General features: G+C 37.3%; 1 protein-coding gene across 1 annotated transcript in view; it reads right to left on the bottom strand.

The window, feature by feature from the left end:
* LOC149801051 (zwei Ig domain protein zig-8-like) overlaps window positions 1–14,604 on the bottom strand; it is an 85,906-nt gene extending 71,302 nt beyond the window's left edge. The window contains exon 1 of the mRNA XM_089955087.1: window positions 14,472–14,604. Coding sequence (XP_089811213.1) covers window positions 14,472–14,493 — 22 coding nt within the window. The 5' untranslated portion in view covers window positions 14,494–14,604. The remainder of the gene's footprint in view (window positions 1–14,471) is intronic.
* Window positions 14,605–26,604: the final 12,000 nt, after the last annotated feature.

Here is a 26,604-nt window from a genome sequence, read left to right on the forward strand (position 1 = left end):
ACTTAGCATTAAAAACACCCCCTGGGAACATATAGCGTCAAGGGAAATTTAACATGGAGAAAAATCGTGGGAACATATAGCGTCAAGGGAAATTAACATGGAGAAAAATCGTGGGACTGTTGAGCGTCAAGGGAATTGAACATGGGAATAGGGACTGTATAGCATCAAAGGAATTTAAACAGGGTGGGACTGTATAGCGTCAAGGGAAATTGAACATGGGAAAAATTGCTGGGTCACTCTAGGGACAAGGGGAATTGAACATGGGAATAGAGTGTGGGTCTGTCTAGGGACTAGGGGAATTTAACATATGGAAATTGAACATGGTGGGTCTGTATAGCGTCAAGGGGAATTGAACATGGTGGGATTGTCTAGGGACAATGATGGTAGAGGGTCAAACACAACAGAGACAGAGACATACATACACTAGGACAAGCGTGAGATTTATATATAAAGCATTACCAAGACCTGAAATCTTGCTGGGGTGTTCAAAAATTTGCATAATTACAATGATGCAATAAATAGCTATAATCAAGGAAATGCTCAACGACAAAATGGATGTGACTGAAAGTAACGCTAAAATGACGAAATTGTCCCAGAATTTAAAGGAAAATAAACATATCCCCGAAAATTAAGTTACAACGGTTTAGAATAAAATGTATAAAATTAGTAACTACTTACAATATCAACTTGTGTGACGATCAAGGATAAACACCCATGTATCTATTTATAGCTATAATCAGCTAAAATTCCTATGAAATTCCACTATCTATTTATAGCTCCAACTTGTGGGTTATTCCTTTGGAAAATCCCATTATCTTTTTATAGCTCAGCTTGAGTGACGTTCCTGTTTATGAACTCTAGTACATATATATAGCTACAACCTGTGGAAATCCCCAAGTCCATATTTATAGTCTTAAAATTTCCAGCGTCAGTGACGTCACTGTACTGAACACTAGGGGATAAGTGTCAACAGTGTTGCAAGTGGCTGACCTGAATACGCGCTACTGTAGGTAGGTAGGTAGAATGTATTTGATAGGGATAAAGGGAGTTTTATACGGACAAACAGAGACCACACACACACACACACAAGCACACAAACACACACACACACACAACGTACGCGCGCAGACACACACACACACACACACACAAACACACAAACACACACACAACGTACGCGCGCAGACATACTCACACACACACACACACAGAGAAACACACAACGTACGCGCGCAGACATACTCACTCACACACACAAACACACACACACTATAAAATAGATAAAAATTAGTAACTACTTACAAAATCAACTTGTGTGACGATCGTCGATAAACACCCATGTATCTATTTATAGCTATGATCAGCTAAAATTCCTATGAAATCTCACTATCTATTTATACTACAACTTGCAGGTTATTCCTTTGGAAAATCCCACTATCTTTTTATAGCCTCAGCTTGAGTGACGTTCCTGTTTATGAACTCTAGTATATATGTATAGCTACAACCTGTGGAAATCCCCAAGTCCATATTTATAGTCTCGAAATTTCCAGCGTCAGTTACGTCACTGTACTGAACACTAGGGGATAAATATCAACAGTGTTGCAAGTGGCTGACCTGAATACACGCTACTGCAGGTAGGTAGGTAGAGTGTATCTGATAGGGATAAAGTGAGTTTTATAGGGACAAACAGAGACCAATACACACACACCCACACACCCTCCCAACGTACGCGCGCAGACATACGCACACACACACACACACACACACACATACATACATACACACACAGAGGGAAGAGGAAAAAACAAACCCCAAATATACTATCAACACAGAAGGGAGATAATTCAAACCCCAAATAAACTATCCACACAAACGTACGCGAACGCATACAAACCCCAAATATACTATCAACACAGAGTGAAGAAGAAAAAGTTTTTTGAAAGCACCTAAGCCCTCACCTGCAATGACCAACTCTGCCAAACACCTACACCCCACCCCACCCCACCCCCACTCCCAACACTACAAAACCCATTTAACCCGTTATTTTATGGCATCAGTGTGTGATTTAGGAAACATCAAGGCACAAAATGATGGATGAATAGACTGACTATTGTTTACCGACTTGCATGCCTAAAGAGCGTGCGTGAAGGAAAACATCCTTCCATTTCAATTCTAACTAAAACATGATCCAGAGGGATAGAGAGAGGTGAACGAGCACAATTTCATAAAGTGTGAGTAAAAACAAAACACGCCATCCTTATTATACAATGTCACGACCAAGAGACACTTACGTTTTCTTTCTGGTCTATTCTCTTTTAGAAGGTAGTATGAAATTTCACATCAGGGCCAACGCATCGGCTCACATTGTCAATTTTTCCATTTCCATGTCTTTACTGGCACAAGTTCTTCATCATCTTCAATTTCTTCTTCTTTTGAATCCCTCTTCTCTGTTTCGTCTTGTTTTTGTTTCTTCTCTTTTCTCGTAGGGCACTCTGAATTCCAGTGTCCTTTCTCCTGACAACGATATTAGGTATCTTGACTTTTGTCTCTCTTTCTTAGACGAAGCAGGTATTCTGGAGACAAATACCCATTTACCTTTGCAGATATAGCAAACTTCATTAGCACTTACACACTTTCGTATGACTCTCATCAAATCAACGATCAAAAGAGTAAGTTTTGTTGCCACTTTCGCATGTGAATTATGCTTTCGTATGACTTTTAGCAAATATTTGACCAGCAGGTCGATCTGTGCTGACTCTTCCATCTTCTTGATCGTTTGAGAGCGGAATGAATACTCTGACGCTAAGACACTCTCCTTATATACAGAGACCTGCTGCGTATGAAACCTAGTCAAATGGAATTTTGCAATAAGATGAAACGATTTCATTGAGGAAGTAAAAGGCAATGATGTACCGTATCGCCTCACACAAAACCTGAAGTGTTAGTTCAAATCCGTGTCAGCGATTTCGAAGACGACATAACTGGGCTTTAATCAATGCTCTCCAATTATGCCACAAAACCACAAGTCCTGATTCACGCCAAAAGAAATTTCGTTCGGTCCATAAAAAATAGTATCAGATCTGATAAACGCAAAAACGAACTTCCAGAAAACTGAGAACGACTGCTTACACCTACAACGTAAATGTATGAGTTCAAGTAGTGCGTAAAACTTAGTCAAATTAAATTTTTATAGTCAAGACGAAACGATCTCTTTTCGAAGAAGAAAGCAGACACCAAACGACAATGGCGATCCGTGTCACACAACACTTTTCAAAATGTGTATTATCAAAGGTTTGTTCTAGCGATCTGCACGGTTAAATTAAATGTTGATGTATTTTGCAATAAGACGGACACAATTTCCATGGGATCGCCCATGGTACGATTGTTCGTGCATTAGTTTAATTTTTAAAAATATCTTTTTATATAAATCGCCTATAGAATAGACCCAGTAAAGCATGGCCATTCTCGTCACTGTCTGAATAGCTACTCAAGTCAATTCGAAGCGAACGCGGTAAGAAAATAAGTATAGCCAATGAAATGGCTTACAACGGGTGATGCATTGTTTTGTTCTAGGACTGTGTGGCATAATAATCCCTATGTTCTTGCGTTGTTATCATTACAGTGCAGACACTGAAATGTGAACTTACAAGCCCTCTTTGTGTGTGTGTTGTACCATTTCCTCTTACCACATCAAAATACTGAGCGTCACAGTATTGGTTCGCGTTTTCAAGCTGACCATTTTTTTATATCTCGCTTAAACATTTCGACATAAACACTCACACTCACATCGGTAGAGTCAGAACAGACGTGTTACAGTATTGAGGGGCATGTTATCTTTTTTTTTCAAACTAATAAATTTGGGGTTTGTATGAAGTAAAGAACCGAAAGTACAGTGAAACTCAAGGATGATGACCCAATCTGTCTGTCTATTGATGCGTGTATTTACTTAAGAAGAAATATGACCTCTAAAACACAAAGAGATACGGCAAGCATGATTAGATTAAACACAACGATGTTTTTCCTTCACGCCCGTGTAATTTAGAGTTTCAATCGTCTTTGAACACAAACTTGGTCTCCTTTTGTAGGGCTTGAAATAATAAAAAAAGCTGAAAAATCTTAAGCACTTTGCTATAGATAATTTCATCAACAGACTAAACAACATAAATACGGTTACAACAATAGAAAGCCTTAAATCTTCTATCAAAAAGAAATGCATGAAAAAAATTAAAGATTAACGATAACTAACCAATGAAACCGAATTTAACAAAGGCAGTGACATGTGAAGAAATGCCTCTCACTTTGGAAAGGTAGGCGAATGTACTCTGTCATGCACCATCAACTTGAAAAAATTATAAACAGAGAGAAACCTGAATTCAAAATTCAGTTGTTTTTTTTTTCTTCAAAATTATTTCGTTTCTTTTTTCTTTTTTTTTTTGTTGGAACAAATCTAAGCACTAATATAGAGTGGAAAAGGGAAAATGCACATACAAGCTTTGATATTTCTGAAAAAATGAGGGGATATTCCTAACGTTCATAACCACCTATATATGCTTGGACTTGTCTGTGACTTATCCACAAAACAAGATGTACATATTTCTGGTCAAGCTGCAAGTGTGTGCGTGTTTTTGAAAATGGTTAAACTTGGATATACAATTTTCTCGTGACACTTATAAAGTGAAGAGTCTGTGCAAGTGTCAAAAGCCAAAGTCATATAAGTTTTGTATTTTGTACGGCTTGTAAAGATTTCCACTTTAGGAAATGTGAAGTATCACAAGTTATTATCACAAACAGAAGTGGAACATAGGGGCTTGCAAGAAAGAAAATAACCCAGACAGTTGGTGTCATCAAGAGTGCTAGAGACGGTACCCGAACTTACTTGCTTGCTTACTTGAATTAAAGTGATTTTCGCTCTAATGGAGCATGTATCACTGGTTTAATAACGCACCGCGTGATTTTTAATTACTCCTGGGGAAGGAAAGAGAGCCTCATCCCCCAGGCTTTTATGTACTCACAGACTATTTTTAAATTTAGCCACTCAGGTGTAGGACTAACTAGTCCTTAACAACCTGACTGAAAGGCTTTAAACATGAGTGGGAATTGTCTCACCACACACTCATTTTTCTGTCCGAGCGTGGTAAAAGAGTAAAAAAGGTGCTCAGCAAGACAGCCATGGATGTTAAGTACTCACCAAAACGCTAGGCCGTACTTATTTCAAATCAAGTCGTGTTACCAAAAAAGACGACGTGTACGACATCAAAGGCATTGTCAAACGCAGAATGTCTCAATGCTAACTGGCTAGGTCTGCATTTCTTGCTCCCGCTGCTGTTGCGTATATTTCTTCCCTCCACACCGAGTTCTGGGCCTAATTCTTTTAATTTCGTTGTACCCGAACTTACATTGTCCATATTATCACCAACAAAAAAAACCAAAAACGCACAGACCTAAAAGAGGCACTCACTCACTTTTTTACAGAACATTACTATTTTTAAAATTTTGATAAGCGACGGAAACGAACAACTTAGAGTCACACTTTCTAACCAAGATAAAGAAATCATGTGCTGATAGACTCACTTCTGTATTTTTTCTTCTAACTGACTAACATATCATAGGCAATGGAATGTTATTTCTTTTCGAGAGTATGGGGTAGCCCTGAAATTTTTTTTTGGGAACTTGAAGCTATGGCGATCGCTTAGGTTATAAGATGGCGGCCTCCTCTGACGACAGGCTTTCCCACAGGATAAGGTCTGCTTCTTCGGAAAAGAGAAGAAGGACTCTTTGGTGTCGATACAACTGTTGACAAAGCCTCTGTCAGGTTCATGCTGCTGCTGTTGCTGCTCTCTCTGCCGTTTATGAAGTCTGTACTTCTCCATCCATTCTTCTTTCCTCTTCTTGAATTCCTCCTTGAAGAGCTCTTCTTTCAGGTCTTCAGTGACTTTCAACATTATGATATTGTCTATCTCTTGCGGTCTCGGTATCAGACTTGTCATGACCCTATGCAAATTCACATAGGCTTCGTTCAACTTGGCTAATCTTGAGCACATCTTCGTAGGAAGATAAGTTAACAATGGATGGGCAGACTGGAGATTACCCCGTTTTTATTGTCAAAGCGCGGACGTGAAGGAAAACATTACTACACGGTTTTCGAGCCGGAACGTTCAAATAGTGTTATGGGAGGGATAAAGAGACGTCAAAGAGCATGAATCAAGATTCCTATAGCCAAACAAACCACAAAGGCATTTTTTTCTTCAAAACACAACATTTTTTTATTCATACTAACAAACAACTCTAACATTTCTTTTTAACAATAATCCAACACTATAACATCAAACATTTTTTTCAAATACCAAACATTTTTTTTCAATTCACACTCTACTTTAAACAGGGCTGACAACGTTGTGAATGAAATTGTGATTTCCACTGTTGGAAGTCATTAGGCCATTGATGGACACTTCGTTTCCTAGTTAGAGACAAAAGATAAGCATACTGGTCACAAAACCATCGATCTACTTTCACATCGTTTCTTGAAGAAGAACGAGGATCAAAATGAGTCACTAAATGTTCTAAGGAATAGCCCAGGCTGCGATGATGCAGAAAATACACACAGTACTGTCCACACACCAAGGAATCTGTGCCTTGTAATTTCACATTATTGAATCGGGTGGTCTGAGCATTTCTTCTCATAAAGTCAATGATATCGTCTTCCAAAGGGGGCAATCCGTACGAATCGAAATATTTCACACATCCTTCTTGAGGAAAGTTAACGGCTACCCAGTGGGTTCCTGGGAGATGACTGTCGTCCGTGTTAATGACATAAGCTTGATGGTCTTAAGGTTTGCGATGAGGGAGTTCATCTTTAGCACAGACGACAGGATTCCAAGAACCAGTGTACGAACTGTGGTTCAAAAGGTAATAAAGTTCTCAGGTATCCATTTTTTGTTTGTTTTTCTTAAGTCATCAATTCGATCCTGACTTTCTGCTTGAAAATGTCTGACAAGTAACCGTTTTCTTCGCCTTGTCTCCCAACTCTGATCCAACAGAGCTTCGATGCGATGGATCTCTTGAGTTGTTAATGGAGGACAGTAATGTTCACGCAAGCCTTTATACCACTGTTGTAACACGTCTTCTTCCGAGATGAGACTCCAAGCTTCGTCCAGATATTCGTCCAATTTTTCTTCTTGACTCAGCATTAGGCATTTATCGTGTTGAATTTGACTGGGATGATCGTTATGACATCCATAGCAATCTTTCTTGATCAATTCCTTAATTTTGTTTCTGTCAAGACTATAGCATAACAGGAAACTATATGTGATTCTTGTTCTGGCCATCTAGACTTCATCATGATGACTTCTTCGTCTTTGTCTTGGGGTTCTCCTTCCTCAGGATCTTCACATTCCATGTCCAAAGAATCCCTACTATATAAACATTGATAAAAGTCTTCCATGACTTCTAATAGTGTAGAATGACATCTCTCAAACTGTTGGTTTATATCGTATTGTCCAATTCAGCATACAGGAGGACGTTCACCGTATTATCTGCGCGTAGATTTTCTGCAAACTGAAATTCCACACGCATCTGGCCGGATTTTATAGGGTGAAAATGTCACTCGTCGCTGTCTTGACTTACAATTCGTTAGAGAACCGTTTTCGAAAATGGAGTTTCACTGTAACTTTCCCTTTGGAGAAGGGAATATTTTGTCCCAGATCTCCTTTTATAGCAATGTTGACAGTGTCTAAATACGACTTACTGACGGGTAAATAGTGAGGATGTACAAATTCACGGTGTACGTGATAGGTGTTTGCACCTTCCTGGTCATTGTTTGTGGTACTATCCACTTTGAAAGGAATGACACGCAGTAACGGCACAGAGGTGTGTCCCACCACGTTGTACTCCACCACATCGGAATACACAAAGATCAAATTAAGTCCTTGGTTCAGTTCTACCGGGTTTCCAAAAGCTCTGTAAAAATCCATATTACTTTTGATCTTGGGGCTCATATTGTTTGCGACCATTTCTGCATGTCCACCCAAAATTTCAAACAAACTACCATTGAACCTGAGGGACAATGTGTCCGTATCTTGAAATTTGATCACGAGACGATGAGCCACTTTATGGTACTCAATCTTCACACTTTTTTTTGGCTCTGTTCAGTGCTTTGCCAAAGGCAAAGTTGAACCTGTCCGCAATAGTGTCCACCAAATGTTCACCACTAAAATAATAACCTGAAGGAATTTTCAAGGTGTAGATAATGAAGGCTGGATTGCTGGCTGGTCTTGTGTCCCCTAAAAACCGAATTTTATTGATTTCTTCCTCCAATTGGGCATTCAGGATTTCCACCTCGAAAGTGTTTTGCTTTTCGGTGATGTTTTGGATTTGTGTAGGGTGAATCATTTCTACTAAAGCCACTTCCCAGTGGGCTTCATGATCTAACTGGATGGCTTGAGGTAATTTAGCCGTGTAACAGCACAACGTGTTGTGGGGAAACACCTCCATGGAACTGTCACTGGGTAAGGTTAAGTAAAATTGGTTTTGGTGACTCATAACTCCAGAGTTCTGTGGCTGTCCGAGGGGTTACTGGACGTCAGAGGAGTGTCTCCGCCCAAAATGGAGTTGTTGTTGGAGTGGTGGCTGGCACTGACACTGGACCCAAGGTTCCCGTGGTTCCCGTTCGAGGAGAATTTCAGGGAGGGATTAGGAAGCAGGTAACCGATGTAACTGCTCAATACAATGGTCCACAATTGTTTGTCTCCTTGTTGCAAACTCAAATTGGCAATGGCTGCCCCGATGACACAATACACCACGAAGATTTTTCAGAAAAAGACGATTTGCGTTTTAGGCACACGTTCTCTATACCTCACCCACAAGGGTTGTTTTTGTAAATCTTGCAGAGAAGAATTGGGTGAAGGAGTGATCGCAGTAGCTGAATCTGTGTGAAAGGGAATGATGGTCACTTCTTTTTATACTCGATGACGTGCGAAGCGTCGATCCAAGAATGATAACTGGTCGGATATCCTTTCCAACGTACTTTGACTTCTTTGACACGTCGTTTGCCCACTTTACGGTTTCTGCCAGTTAGCACTCCACCCACCTCGAGAACACAAATAACATCTAGTCAACAGCCGACTATACCTAACAAACAACCCCTCCCGGAAAGAGTGGTGGCAAAACAAAGGTCCACTTATGTTAGACAAACGGTATGGCAAACTCAAATGTAATTATCGGAGGCACTACGTTCTTTTCTCACTCCGATACTACAGGCAATCTCAGCTGAAATAACAACCACAACAACAATAACAGCGACAGACACCATAGCAGCGGATTTGAAACTATCTACCTCAACTGAAGAATTAGTATCAGAACCAGAAAAGGAAATTGAGGCGGTTGAGGAGGAGGACCATCGTTGAAAAGAACACCGAAATGGGGCTAGATCAAGCATTGTATGACGTCAACATAGCAGGGCAGTTTATTAGAGCCATACAATACGTTGCCTACAGATCTCTAGACACCTTTAAACCAAGACCTTCTCAATGGGGATTAGGGGTCAGAGTTCTTCCCCAAGTCTACAGACAAACCTACACTGGATACCCCCTCAGTCAACTGGTAGAAGCCGCTGCTTACATTACCGCCCATCATGGCTACGCATTTCCTGATATCAAGAATCATGAGACTAGGAGTGCGGGAAAGAACGTGAAAGCAAAAGAGAGACGTGTTACCTTCTAACAGAAAAAACAGACTTTTTTAGGGCTCCAAAAGATTACTTTTTATTAAATAGGGAACCATATTTGGCTTGGTATCCCTCCTTGACTAAACTATTCTCAAAACAAACTTGACCCATTGGAACACTGCAACAAACGTAACTTTTTAAACCTAACAGTGACCAAACTGGCATATGTCGCTTAGACATAATAATTTAAATAAGATCAGTATGGCTATTTTCATGTACACTAAGTACTAATATTAGACAGATATGTTAGGAAATTTAACAGACTCGTTAGATTTGAACTAATTGCACAGGTGGTTAACACATTATTGGTACTTATTATTGTCGATTAGCAAAAAAACGGGACTTGATTTGAAATAAGTACGGGCTAGCGTTTTGGTGAGTACTTAACATCCATGGCTGTCTTGCTGAGCACCTTTTTCCTCCTTTACCACGCTCGGACAGAAAAATGAGTGTGTGGTGAGACAATTCCCACTCATGTTTAAAACCTTTCAGTCAGGTTGTTAAGGACTAGTTAGTCCTACACCTGAGTAGCTAAATTTAAAAATAGTCTGTGAGTACATAAAAGCCTGGGGGATGAGGCTCTCTTTCCTTCCCCAGGAGTAATTAAAAATCACGCGGTGCGTTATTAAACCAGTGATACATGCTCCATTAGAGCGAAAATCACTTTAATTCAAGTAAGCAAGCAAGCAAGTTCGGGTACCGTCTCTAGCACTCTTGATGACACCAACTGTCTGGGTTATTTTCTTTCTTGCAAGCCCCTATGTTCCACTTCTGTTTGTGATAATAACTTGTGATACTTCACATTTCCTAAAGTGGAAATCTTTACAAGCCGTACAAAATACAAAACTTATATGACTTTGGCTTTTGACACTTGCACAGACTCTTCACTTTATAAGTGTCACGAGAAAATTGTATATCCAAGTTTTACCATTTCAAAAACACGCACACACTTGCAGCTTGACCAGAAATATGTACATCTTGTTTTGTGGATAAGTCACAGACAAGTCCAAGCATATATAGGTGGTTATGAACGTTAGGAATATCCCCTCATTTTTTTCAGAAATATCAAAGCTTGTATGTGCATTTTCCCTTTTCCACTCTATATTAGTGCTTAGATTTGTTCCAAAAAAAAAAGAAAAAAGAAACGAAATAATTTTGAAGAAAAAAAAAACAACTGAATTTTGAATTCAGGTTTCTCTCTGTTTATAATTTTTTTCAGTACATTCGCCTACCTTTCCAAAGTGAGAGGCATTTCTTCACATGTCATTGCCTTTGTTAAATTCGGTTTCATTGGTTAGTTATCGTTAATCTTTAATTTTTTTCATGCATTTCTTTTTGATAGAAGATTTAAGGCTTTCTATTGTTGTAACCGTATTTATGTTGTTTAGTCTGTTGATGAAATTATCTATAGCAAAGTGCTTAAGATTTTTCAGCTTTTTTTATTATTTCAAGCCCTACAAAAGGAGACCAAGTTTGTGTTCAAAGACGATTGAAACTCTAAATTACACGGGCGTGAAGGAAAAACATCGTTGTGTTTAATCTAATCATGCTTGCCGTATCTCTTTGTGTTTTAGAGGTCATATTTCTTCTTAAGTAAATACACGCATCAATAGACAGACAGATTGGGTCATCATCCTTGAGTTTCACTGTACTTTCGGTTCTTTACTTCATACAAACCCCAAATTTATTAGTTTGAAAAAAAAAGATAACATGCCCCTCAATACTGTAACACGTCTGTTCTGACTCTACCGATGTGAGTGAGAGTGTTTATGTCGAAATGTTTAAGTGAGATATAAAAAAATGGTCAGCTTGAAAACGCGAACCAATACTGTGACGCTCAGTAATGAAGTTTGCTATATCTGCAAAGGTAAATGGGTATTTGTCTCCAGAATACCTGCTTCGTCTAAGAAAGAGAGACAAAAGTCAAGATACCTAATATCTTTGTCAGGAGAAAGGGCACTGGAATTCAGAGTGCCCTACGAGAAAAGAGAAGAAACAAAAACAAGACGAAACAGAGAAGAGGGATTCAAAAGAAGAAGAAATTGAAGATGGTGAAGAACTTGTGCCAGTAAAGACATGGAAATGGAAAAATTGACAATGTGAGCCGATGCGTTGGCCCTGATGTGAAATTTCATACTACCTTCTAAAAGAGAATAGACCAGAAAGAAAACGTAAGTGTCTCTTGGTCGTGACATTGTATAATAAGGATGGCGTGTTTTGTTTTTACTCACACTTTATGAAATTGTGCTCGTTCACCTCTCTCTATCCCTCTGGATCATGTTTTAGTTAGAATTGAAATGGAAGGATGTTTTCCTTCACGCACGCTCTTTAGGCATGCAAGTCGGTAAACAATAGTCAGTCTATTCATCCATCATTTTGTGCCTTGATGTTTCCTAAATCACACACTGATGCCATAAAATAACGGGTTAAATGGGTTTTGTAGTGTTGGGAGTGGGGGTGGGGTGGGGTGGGGTGTAGGTGTTTGGCAGAGTTGGTCATTGCAGGTGAGGGCTTAGGTGCTTTCAAAAAACTTTTTCTTCTTCACTCTGTGTTGATAGTATATTTGGGGTTTGTATGCGTTCGCGTACGTTTGTGTGAATAGTTTATTTGGGGTTTGTTTTTTCCTCTTCCCTCTGTGTGTGTGTGTGTATGTGTGTGTGTGTGTTTGTTCGCGTACGTTGTGTAGATCGTATATTTGGTTGTTTTTTTTCTTCTTCCTCCCGAGTGTGGATAGCATATTTGGGGTTTGTATGCGTTAGCGACGTTGTGTGGATAGTATATTTGGGGTTTGTATGCGTTCGCGTACGTTTGTGTGGATAGTTTATTTGGGGTTTGTATTATCTCCCTTCTGTGTTGATAGTATATTTGGGCTTTGTTTTTTCCTCTTCCCTCTGTGTGTGTATGTGTGTATGTGTGTGTGTGCGTATGTCTGCGCGCGTACGTTGTGTGGGTGTGTGGGTGGGTGTGTATTGGTCTCTGTTTGTCCCTATAAAACTCACTTTATCCCTATCAGATACACTCTACCTACCTACCTGCAGTAGCGTGTATTCAGGTCAGCCACTTGCAACACTGTTGATATTTATCCCCAGTGTTCAGTACGGTGACGTCACTGACGCTGGAAATTTCGAGACTATAAATATGGACTTGGGGATTTCCACAGGTTGTAGCTATACATATATACTAGAGTTCATAAACAGGAACGTCACTCAAGCTGAGGCTATAAAAAGATAGTGGGATTTTCCAAAGGAATAACCCACAAGTTGTAGTATAAATAGATAGTGAGATTTCATAGGAATTTTAGCTGATCATAGCTATAAATAAATACATGGGTGTTTATCGACGATCGTCACACAAGTTGATTTTGTAAGTAGTTACTATTTTTATCTATTTTATAGTGTGTGTGTGTGTGTGTTTGTGTGTGTGTGAGTATGTCTGCGCGCGTACGTTGTGTGTTTCTGTGTGTGTGTGTGTGTGTGTGAGTATGTCTGCGCGCGTACGTTGTGTGTGTGTGTGTTTGTGTGTTTGTGTGTGTGTGTGTCTATTGGTCTCTGTTTGTCCGTATAAAACTCCCTTTATCCCTATCAAATACATTCTACCTACCTACCTACAGTAGCGCGTATTCAGGTCAGCCACTTGCAACACTGTTGACACTTATCCCCTAGTGTTCAGTACAGTGACGTCACTGACGCTGGAAATTTTAAGACTATAAATATGGACTTGGGGATTTCCACAGGTTGTAGCTATATATATGTACTAGAGTTCATAAACAGGAACGTCACTCAAGCTGAGCTATAAAAAGATAATGGGATTTTCCAAAGGAATAACCCACAAGTTGGAGCTATAAATAGATAGTGGAATTTCATAGGAATTTTAGCTGATTATAGCTATAAATAGATACATGGGTGTTTATCCTTGATCGTCACACAAGTTGATATTGTAAGTAGTTACTAATTTTATACATTTTATTCTAAACCGTTGTAACTTAATTTTCGGGGATATGTTTATTTTCCTTTAAATTCTGGGACAATTTCGTCATTTTAGCGTTACTTTCAGTCACATCCATTTTGTCGTTGAGCATTTCCTTGATTATAGCTATTTATTGCATCATTGTAATTATGCAAATTTTTGAACACCCCAGCAAGATTTCAGGTCTTGGTAATGCTTTATATATAAATCTCACGCTTGTCCTAGTGTATGTATGTCTCTGTCTCTGTTGTGTTTGACCCTCTACCATCATTGTCCCTAGACAATCCCACCATGTTCAATTCCCCTTGACGCTATACAGACCCACCATGTTCAATTTCCATATGTTAAATTCCCCTAGTCCCTAGACAGACCCACACTCTATTCCCATGTTCAATTCCCCTTGTCCCTAGAGTGACCCAGCAATTTTTCCCATGTTCAATTTCCCTTGACGCTATACAGTCCCACCCTGTTTAAATTCCTTTGATGCTATACAGTCCCTATTCCCATGTTCAATTCCCTTGACGCTCAACAGTCCCACGATTTTTCTCCATGTTAATTTCCCTTGACGCTATATGTTCCCACGATTTTTCTCCATGTTAAATTTCCCTTGACGCTATATGTTCCCAGGGGGTGTTTTTAATGCTAAGTCCCATGGTATCCCCATATACTACTAGCGGGTGTATGGTTGGGGGGGTGGGGTTTGGGGCGGTAAACCTGTTGCATGGAATCCACCCTATTTATAAGCGTGGTTTAAATCTTAACTTACAGCAGAAAATAAACTCACCTTTGTTCACAGAAGAATGCATTCATAAACCGGTCTCTAAACTGACACAAGTTTATCAAACCACTGTATATTTACGAGGTAAATATGTGATGCAATTCCGACTCAAAATGAAATTTGTTTACATATTCTGTAGTCACTATTCCAAGTCATGTACTGCACATACATTACAGTAAATATGGGAATTTCTGCATGCAGTGTACCTTCTTTCAAATGAATATTGCAACAGTGTAATGTTTGTTGTGAGAAGTGACATGTTAACTTACGTAAACATGAATAGTCTACTACACTCGATCGCTCAACCAATGCGACATCAGGCTCATGTGACATTCTGTGTTGAAAATGATTTTTTTTCTCTGTGTAACATGTTATGTTTATTCGGAAGGATGTTTGTTCTTAGACTTACAGTTCAACTTTGTTTGGGACTAATTCTTACGCACAACAAATGAAAGGTGCAACGTCTGTCAGAATGAACGAAATTATTCGTTCTTCTTTCAATCTAAATAATTTCCACTGAAATTAAAACTATGTGATAAAAATAATCTCAAATGGGTAACGATTAAGCTGGCCATTATTCAATTCATTTAATAAATTCAATATTATCCATTTGAGATCCTGTATATTCAGTTTCACTTGGTAAAGAAAAGCAACATTGAACTGATCAGAGGGTTTATGATGACTCTCAAGTCCTGGAAGCTATTCCATGATCCAAACTGCAAAAGTTTATTTGTCATCTATTCAAATGACCTGCCAATGTAATTCCACATGCGTCAATACGTTAGTTCACACACACACACACACACACACACACATACAGAGTCATTTGTCACTTGAAATTTGTCCATCGTTTTATTCTTGCGCACGTTAATTTGGTATTATGCACACCTTGAGTAAATAGAAACATAGACTTTTACTTTGATGCCCTTTCGGGAAAAGTCCTTTTGAAATTTTGGAAACCCACCCCAATACATGACCTGATCCGGCCCTGCATTACTGAGGTTTACGGTCATTTTTGAGCTCAGAATATTAGCCGGTATATGGTACTAGCACTTCATCGATAACTCATTTCTTTCGCCGGATCACTATAAGGAATCGTTAGAAACGAATACAGACACAAACGGTACTAAACTATCGATTTAGTTTTCTTAAATGTGTGAATAACTACAGTCATTCATAATGCTTTCAAAATATTATACAAAGAAGGAAATTACTAATCGCATTTATAATAGCGCGCCTGCTGCGAATGATTGAAACAAGACGTGTGAAACATATGTGCTTTCAGCAGGACGAACAATTGTGCATCCTGAATCAGTCAAGCACGAAGAGGATAAAACATAAATCTTCTAAATTGACAAAATAATGCAGCGCTAAATTTGATTTCATCCGGGGCTAGCAAGTAATAAAAGCTGTCGACATGTGTAGATAATTGAGTTGCTTTTGAAACATCACACCAAAACATTGGGGAAAGAGACAAAATAAATAAGACATGTTGTATAAAAGCAATGAATATTAAACAACCAGGTAATACTTATGACACGAGTCCCTTAAAGGGACTGATATTTTACTGAGAGAAAAGAATTTCCGGGAATTAAAGATAAAAACATTTCTATCTTTTAACTGTTGAACGTCGAAACCATCTGATATTCTTCAGCGATAAAAAAAAAATTTCATGTAGCTACCGTGGTCGGCATTTTGGATGTCAGACTGGCACCAAAATTCATGTTGGATAAAACAGATGTCATTAGAAGCCTTTTGGGCTAAAAACATGAATCATAATGATCCTACTTTCGGGGTGGGTGTAATGACAGGAAGATTTTCACGACAGCCGTCCTGACAGCCATATTGGATAAAAGATTGGTACCATTTTCATTTAGGACCATTGAGGTATCATACAAAATATATTGGTGAAAACCCAATGTTGACGGTCCTTCCGTTTGATAGTAGATCTCACAATATTTCCAAGATAGGCATTGTGGTGACCATAACGAGGGGTATTTTCATTTAGGGCCAAGTAAACACCATATTAACCCTCAAAATGATTTGTCAATTAAAAAGAGTAGCGAAAACAAGATTTTTTTAACACGGCCACAGATTGGACGTCAGATCAGCGCTATCTTATTTTAAGATCAACAAAACATAAGAATTATTTTAGTGAAAACACTATGCTGTAGTGCTGTCCAACCTTTTTGACACAATGGGTCACTGAAAAATGTTTTTCTTGAAGCCGAGGGCCGCAGCAGAAAACTGAAAAGCAACGACTATAAAGATGCTCGAGCTCTGGCGGGCTATTTAAAATCAGCCCGCGGGCCGCGGGTTGGATAGCACTGCCGTGCTGATATAAGCATTATATCAAGAGAGGCAGTGATAACAAGATGTCCAAGATGGCCACGGTGGAAGCCATATTATACCTTAGATCAGCTCCATTTTCTTTTGGACCTTCAAGACATAATACATCTTTTTTGTGCAAATCGGATATTGTTAGGAGCATATATTCAGGAAGAGTAACTATAATAAGAGTTTCAAGATAGTTCCGTATGACGACCATATTCAATGTTCGATCGGCAAGGACCAAAAGGAAAATCATAAGAAATCTTTAGGTGTGAGCACCAAATCCATGTGAATTTATGTTCTAATTTAGTAGCAATAAAACTCTTTTCAAGATGGACGTCTGTATAACACGAGTAGCGATATCGAGACCATACTGATTACATAATCAGCATTATTTTCGTTCAGAATCAACAAGATATAATAAGCCTTTTAGTGAAAACCTCATTCAGGAGGAGTAGCATCAATAGGAATTACAAGATGGCTGCTGTGGGGCGAAATTGGAATGGATTTGTACTATTTTCATTTAGACCCAACCATATAGCATAGGAAATCTTTAAATGAAAATTCCATTTTTATATGACCATCCTTTCAGAAGAAATATCAAGATTTTAAAGACAGTCGCTGCTGTAGTTTGCAGGAAGGTAATGGGTTGACTAATAGATTAGCAGCAAGTACATTCTCTCTAAATTATCCAAAAGATGGGTGTCTGGAAGTTTGAGGGAATGGAACTTACAGGAACTGAGAGATTCTGCTGTCTAGAAGCCTGTGAGTCTCAGAAAGCACAAGAGGAAATAACTCTATACACGTACTCATACAGAGACAAAGAGAGGAGAAGAAACTACGATTAATGTCATGAAAGGAGGCTGGACAGAGAGAATTGCAATTTAAAAAAATAAGTTTGCTAATTGTATTTCTATGAGAAAGTGTATCATTCATTGTCATGTTCAATTTCATTTTGTTTATAATTGATGAAATTGTTATAATTTGAATACGGGGGTTCGTCTCATGTCCATAATTATTCCACACACGAAATATTTATTTGGGGAATATTATATATATATATATATATATATATATATATATATATATATATATATATATATATATATATATATATATATATATATATATATATATATATATATTGTAATTAATTTGACAACCGTTCGGCCAAGTAAATACCCCTGTGCGTGTATATATATATATATATATATATATATATATATATATATATATATATATATATATATATATATATATATATATATATATACTATGTACTCTGTATGAATACTATACCACGAGATGTATACATTTTTCATTAAAAGAAAACGAGGCTTGTAATGACAAATTTATACAACATGTGGTATATCATTTATACAGCGTACTTAATATTCATATATTTTATTTATATCATATACAAATACACATACTTGCCCTTTGAACGGAGTTAAGATTGATCACAGGCAATTGTGCATTGACCGAATGAATGAACTTCTCTTTTCCCTACTGAGTGTGTCCGCTACAAAACGTAGTTTTGTGAATTTGTTGCTATTCACAATCACCATTGCATATTGATAAGTTGGTTATTTTCATTTTTGAGTTTCTATTTTGTTCCATATATTAAATCAAAATAAAACACGCTAATCATTTAAACACGAAGAATGGTTTTAATAAAGAAAGTAGAGAACACAAACACACTGTTAGCCTTTATGCTCTTTAACACTGAACGCTCAGCCATTCACGTACCGGTGCAGGGATATAAGAGGTAATTAAAATATTCAATATATTTACAGATGATCTAAGTTATTATGCTGCTTTAATTAACATTACTATCTACCATACAATTCTCTCTCCCTCCCTTCTCTCTCTCCGTCTGTCTGTCTCTGTCACTCTGTCTCTCTCTGTCTCTCTGTCTCTGTCTCTGTCTCTCTCTCTCTCTCTCTCTCTCTCCATTTGGTCAGTTTGTCTTAACTTTATCATAATGTGACCCAAAACGGGACATCAACTTTCTTTTCGGCAATAACCCTGGCAGGCGGTTAATTGGCTGTGGTATGTCCTAACATTATACACACCAATTGCGATTAAAATAATTGAATCGGTATATCGAACAAAATGACATAAATGGTTCAATAAATCAATATAAATATAATTTTAATCATGTCATAAAGGTTTTAATGCGATAGCAATATAGTTAGTAGCGGCCTTGATCAACATATTTTTATCCTACTGTCGACAAATTTAATTTTTCTGGGAACGTTAGCAGTCACTTTTGACGGTTTAAAACAAATAGACACTGAATTTACCATATGAGCATTTCAGTGTGCAGGGAAATATTCGCCTCTTGCGATTGCTAACAGTTCAATTTGCAGGTATTAAAATCGAATGGCTCGACGACTTTTGTTTAATATTAGTTTAAACAACAAATTCAGTTTAAGAGCAGACAATTTGAAATGAAACATACTCTATCTCAAATAAGATTTGTTTACTTTCTCCCTAACTCAATATTTGCAGTGCAATACTGCAAACTGTAACCCGTTGTGGCTGTCAAATTGTATAATAATATCGAAGTAATAGGAAAACACATACATAAAGAGCCGCTAACTGGTCAGTTTTAAGCACCTTTTGCATGACACAATTTATCAGATGTAATACCTTTGTGAAAAGTTTTGTTTGCTAATATCCGCAATCCATAATATATTTTCACGAGCACTCTTCACGTCGAGAGTTGGCAAGGAGCGTGTTTTGGCTTCACCGTGCAGTCCTAACTGCCCTTATATCACTAAAACACAGCGAATTGTGCCTTTTCAAGTGTACACAAGAGAGGTTTGGAGGTTTATATCTCTGTTTGAGTTGTGGAGTGATTATTTCTTGTTGTTATGGGGACGTTGTTCAACATCTTTTTCTGCCTTTTTTAAAAGTGCAGGAATGTTTGTGATTAACACTCTTGAGAAAGCAAATTATCTATTTTCTCACTTGATGATCACCGTATTTTTCTCAGTAGCATACATAAACCACGTAAACAATATATTCAAGTATCTAAGGCAATTTATAATTAATTTTAACACGATAAAATATGTCGAAGGAATTAAATTAATAAATGTTGTATCCAACAATTCACGTTATATTTCACTAGTGAATTAGTAAATAAATTACGTTGCTTTTGATAATGTAAATATTTATGTCAGAACGAAAAAAAAAATCGCAATATCGGGAAATCGGGGATCATTTAATCGACTGAGCGAGTGTAAATCACGATTCTGAATGACGAATGCGTGTCACAAATAAAAACCAGCGTTTGACACTTAGAGTTTACTATGCAAAATCTTAATGACTCTCATCGACTGCATTTTATAAATTACGTATATATCAACATGTAGCAGCGAAGTTCCTATAAATTTGTAACATTTCAGATTGTGCGTGAATATTATCTATCGTCAGAACTCGCAATGAAGGAGCACCCAATTGCAAACATCATAAGACCCTGATCTGTGTTGTGCAATGCACCTTCAGGTCAGGGTCTATATTGTTTGGTTTACTGATTACTCCTATGCTCCTATGAAACGCAGATAATGCGCCCTCACATCTGGGTCAGTACAGTTCGACTCGTCTTTTAAGTGAGTATATTGTTAGCAAGAGGCAGCTCGACGTCAGACAGTACAATGGCACAAATCCATCTTTATTTCCAGCCTATCGTCTTAGATCGGAGCGATAGATGAAGTTAATATATCAGCTGTCAGTGAAAACTTCCGATCTAATCTAGAATGTTTACTGTCACATTTTATCTTCCAAAACAGACAACTGTACACTAATTTTGTATATAACTGGTTGGTTGGTTAGTTAGTTGTGGATTATACGTCACACACCAACAATGTAAGGCTCTATAGCGCCACCAAAAAGGTTATATGATGAAATGTTGTTGTTGTTGTTGTAGGGTTTAACGCCATTTTTCAGCACACGATAGGCTATATATGGCGGCCAGTATTAATGGTGGAGGAAGAACCCGGGAGAACCCCGGAAAGAACTACCGACCCACTAGAAGCTACTGGCAAGCTTTCTCACATACCCACATTAGCCGAATCCGAGACTCGAACCCACGCAGACAGAGGTGAGATGGCAGTGATCCGTAACGTAAGCGCTTTAGACCACTCGGCCTCCCGGGGCCACATGATGGAATGTTATGTATCTAAAAGGTTTATTACCAATGAGCGATAAAATTACAAAAACATATCGTGAGGATAATATATGAATGTTTCCAATCAAAGGGGGTTGTAAAATGGTATGTAAAATGGTATTATGAAGAGTAATTAGATAACCAAAAATAAGTCTGGGCCATTACCGGTACGCACGTTTGTTAAACAATACTTCAAGGGCTGCACTCGATCTATACCTAAAAATAAACATTAACTTTGCAAGAGACAACTCAGGCCGGTCTTCGTCCTTTAATATGTAGGAGTGGGAATAACCAATTCTATTTCTTGCAATGACTACCTCGTCCGAACGGATGGCTCTGTAGAAAGGAAATCATTTACCTAAGATAGATTTGTGCAAAGTTGAGCTTGTTATTGACAGAATCACAATGCCTGCCTTACTAAATCAAGGACTTTTTATACCATATTTAAAGTCAGTGAGACTGGATAACCAACATTATACTATATTATTATTGTGATATGTATATAGCTCGAAATGTTTTGTATAAATGTTGGTGAATAATGAGTTTTCCAACTTTCTGTTGTGACCGATGCACTAACAGTACATGAGGGCAGATGGCGGTTTAAATATATTTAGTTTAAATGTATGACAGGGCAAGGTTATAATACCCTGTTTTAAGGCTGAAAATATCAATGTACCTACCACATGGCAAGAGAACGATTGTCGTGTGATTTCCAATAATAAAAGCTTTAGCAGCCTATCTGCTAGACTTTGAGCCGTCAGTGTAAATTCTTGTTTTGCTCTTACATTTGGAGACACATTCCTTATAAAACACGTCAGAAATGGAAGGAATTGTCTCCATCATGCAGCGTAATAAAGTACTTTGGGTTGTTTTAGAAGTCAGGGAGATGTTACAGAAACAATCGACTTCTACAACATCGAAAGGTCCATTTTTTATTGTCAAGGCTGGAAGATATTCCGATGCCAAAATTGTGAAAGATATTTCGGTAGTATTGGTATAAAATGTTTATTTTTGGGATGGAAAAATCCCGCAAAAGCATGATTTAATGGGTTGGATGTTAATTTTAGAGCATATAGTAAAGGTAGTTTCTCTGCGATGTGATAAAGCGGTGGCTACTTTACACCATCCAAAAGGTTTTCATATGGCGATGACCTAAAACAATCCTAAATTAGTCATTTTACCTGACTGTAAATTGGGTCAAGCATGTTTATGGATGACTTTCTGGCTGAAGCATAAACAAAACAACCATAATCCAGTTTGGATCAAATAGAGGTCCTATATATAGGTTAACAACGAATTTGTTTTGTCACCACCTCAGTCAATATTTGCTACTGTACTTAGTACATCAAGAGCTTTAAAGCATTTAGCTTTTAATTTCTTAATGTGTGGAATGAAGGTGGGTTTTCTGTCAAAGACAATATCTAAAATTTTCGTTTCCTCGACAAACGTTAATGGTGTTCCAGCGTGAGTTTAAGATCATTATGGTGTTATTGTAGCTGACATAAATGCGTTTTTTGATTTTGAGTATTTGATATCCTGGACACTGGCTCAAGCTTTAACTATGTTTATATTTTTTCGCAATTGTCTTTCAATTGTATGCATGTGTTTTGATAGATAACATGTTAGGAAATTATCAACGAATAGGGAACATTGCACGCCAATAGCAAATACTTAATGTTATTAATTTTGATGTTATAAAGCGTACCAAATAAAAAACTGGCTTGGGGTACACTAAACTCTTGCTTGTACATACCATGGTGGGCGGGGCTCACTCGTACATTGAGGTCTCTATCTGAAAGAAAGCTAGATATAAAAGTAGGTAGACAGTCTTTTTAGACTCAGATATGCTAGTCCGATAAATCAACCCCAAAATCTACGTTGAAACTGAAACACGTACCTCTGATGTTACCTGTTCATTAAAATGTGCAATTTTACGGCATGGAAACTTTCCGGAACATACATGCGTACACCTTAGTCACTTAAGGATATTTGATAACAACCATATATAGCGCGAAATTTAAAATGGCCACAGGACAGAGGGTTGTGCTATTCCACGTGGATTTAATGACGAAATATTAGACTTAGGATTCTACGGATGGAAATAAATCAAAGAAATAGAATCGTAATATGAGTGTAGAACTCTCTGTACATTTGTAATCCACTTGGCCATAGGACAAAGTAAGATTATGGATAAATGTGTACCCCACTTAGTTATACGACAAAGTGAGATTATCAGTAACTGTGTAATCCACTTGGCCATAGGACAAAGTGAGATTATTGATAAATATGTACCTCACGTTTTACGCTTAAGATAGAGTGATATTATGGATAAATGTGTACCCCACATGGTTATAGGACAAAGTGAAATTATGGGTAAATGTGTAATCCACTTGGCCATAGGACATATTGAGATTATTGATAAATGTGTAACCCACTTGGTCATAGGACAAAGTGAGATTATGGATAAAAGATGTGCCTCACCTGGCCATATGACAAAGTGAGATTATGGGTAAATGTGAACACCACTTTACCCATAATACAAAATGAGATTGTGGATAAATGTGTACCCCACTCGGACATAGGGCAAAGTGAAGTTATGAAGGTGTACCCCCACTTGACCGTAAAACAAAGTGAAATTAGGTATTCTCTCGTCAGTTGTCCGTCGTTCTACGTTCATATTTTTGTTTACAAACAACAGTAATTCTAATTTCAACCAAACTTGGCAGTGAGCATTATGGCACAAAGGAATGTCTATATTTTCACAAATGACATAGATCCGCTACCAAATATGACTTCTACCTGTAAAAATCAAACTAAAAGCTTTCAAAAGACTTCTTATAAACCGCTCAACTGAACTGACATCAGTTTGATAGAAAGTAGTCTGGTTGATACAACTGTACAGCTCTGCCATTAAATATGGCATCTGTTACTAATAATACCGACCTTCCATTAAATATGGCATCTGTTACTAATAATACAGATCTGCCATTAAATATAGCATCTGTTACTACTATTTAGAAGGACAAAAATGAAGGAAAAATGAAATGACCTCTTAAAAAGATCTCAAAACCATCAACAGAATTTGTTCAAATTTGACCGAAGCCATACTGAAATAACGACCTTTGTAATTCACGCAAGTGATACCACTTTGCAAGTAATTTATGTTATTTATTATAAAGAATCTCCTATTTGGTTTACCCTGAACGTTTCTCCACACGGTTTACAGAAAATATATGAATTAAGTCACATTGACTGACATTCCTGATCCGAATTAGCAGATACATTTGGAAACATTAATAGATTTTATGATAGTTATGTAGACAAATAAAAAATATAATTTTCTACAACTCTGGTAAGATATATGGCTTAGGTTGTTTTTCCTTTTCCGCTTTGTATAATAGAGTTTTGAGTAAGTCGATCATTGAATTTTCATTCAGTCAGATATATATCGTGGACAACAAGTAGAGTGTGAGCTTCCTCTTGTATACTTCCCTGCTTCGTAAGGTGATGACGCTGACTATACTTGATAACTAGGTTAGTGCACTAGAATGCTTATATATGTCGTCATTTTTAAATTTTGTTATGATAGAGTTTCTTGCTGTCATATATGTGTACACACTTTTGGATGGGGGACTTTGCTGCAGCCAAGGTTCACCCACACTCCTTTGTCATAAACTTTATTCTTATGTATATTTAATTTAAATTGTTTGTTTGTTAGTTTTAAATGTTTTATTCCATTACATTTTTTGTAATGTAACATTGTTTACTGGACTTGAGTTCAGTTCTGTTTGACCTGACTGACTTCTTTTTACTTTTTAATATAAACAACTATTAATAGCTTCATGAAACGTTGTAACTAATTGCTGATCTTGTTTCAAAATCATGACAGTTTTGGTAAACAACTTTCTTAAAACTTTTTTCTTAATCTTTCTCAGAGTAAGAATCATTAAGTTGAGTCAAGGTCATAATGGAATAAGTGATATTTTATCATGTGCCAATTGGTAGCAAACTTCTATTTTTTTCCAGAAGAATGAACTTTTGACCCTCATCCGGGAATTTATTTTGCGTCTTAAGTAGTCGTATAACTGATGTTTCGATAAAAGCTAGCCAGTTGGGCTTAAAACACTTGACACGTTAAGTTGTATTTTTTTGTGACCAGGTTTGGCTGAATTTGTTTCTTCTTCAAATTATTTAATTCAAGTGATTGTTTGCCCTAGAAATACCGTAAGTTCTTTTTTCCTATTCTTCGCTTTGTATTCTAAGGTAATATATTTTTTTTGTAAAAGTTTACAAAGCTTGTTGTCTTCACTCTTTCCTGTTACTTATTTCAAGAGATAGACTCGTAACATTATGTAACAGTGTGAATTTTGTAAGATGTGATGCAACACATAACTGAGTGAGAATTGTAGGGTCGGCCTGACACAAAGCCAATTAAGCCAATGAATGTGATTAGGTAATGTGTTAAGGCTAGGGCTGTTCTTTAATGTTCCTGGTTTTATTGATTTTTAATAAGGTTTCCGTTTGATAACGGTCTGGCAGATTGGCAAAGGCGAGGTGAATTAGGTTTTAAGCATCGGAAATTCCTAGAGCTGAAATGAGGCAGAGACAACGTTCGTAATTATTAAAATATGTGTCATAACATGAAACTGTACAGCAATCGGTTTATTAAGAAAAACCGGAAATTCGAAGAATTAATAAACTCTCGATGAACGTGTGTTAATTACGGCCTTTAAATAAACCTATATCCTGATTATATTAGAATGGACGTGTTCCTAAGCAAACTTTTGTGTTTTATGAATGTTCTACATCGCAAACGTAGCCAGTCTAAGTTTTGCAAGAGGCGAAGTCAAAACTCTGAGAAGAATAGCGAGTATTTTTTGTCCTTAAAAAAAGACAGTACAAGGGTCGTGCATTGGAAGTCTTGAGAGACGATTCTATAAAATTGTAAAGAGACAATTCTGAGAGAGGGAATAGAGAGCAAGGTACCGTATCATAATTTATACAATTTCTCCTTGATATGAGTTGGAGATAATCGACCGAATTTATTTGTCTAAGAATTTCACAAACGTTCTCTTTGATATGAGTTCCGATGATAATTGTTTCAATTCATTTGTTTGGAATGTTATGTGGCTCGTTCATTGCAAGAATTTCATACATTGTTTCCTTGATAAGAATCTTGGGACTATTGTTTGAATTTATTCGTTTATATGCAATGCGGCAGCATGAAGCCTTTTAATTGACATTATCCTGAAGTTGGTAGGATGATATGCCAATTAATTGTTAGTTAGAAACAATTGTTGTTGAGTCATGAAGTAAATTTCGGTAATTTATTTGTATAACTAAGGTGTGAATTATTCAAACAGAATTGATAATATTAACATTAGAGCGCCTGCCGGCTTTCTCTTAATCGAGATAGTGATTAATAGCTAACACGGCAGGTTATGCAGTCATGCCGAACAATTGAGTTTGAACAGTCCAACTAGATTTTATAATGACATTGGTCTTATCTGTGTAAACAGAACTGCTAATATCATTTTGTAGTAGTGCTTTGGTAATTATTTTTCTAGTAGAAACGCATCCTTCAAGTGTCTTGTACAATTTTATTTTGTTTATATCATCGATTGAATTGTTATA

This window comes from Sinohyriopsis cumingii, chromosome 4 (assembly GCF_028554795.1).
Source record: "Sinohyriopsis cumingii isolate HCF-2022 chromosome 4, ASM2855479v2, whole genome shotgun sequence".
Lineage (NCBI taxonomy): Eukaryota > Metazoa > Mollusca > Bivalvia > Unionida > Unionidae > Sinohyriopsis > Sinohyriopsis cumingii.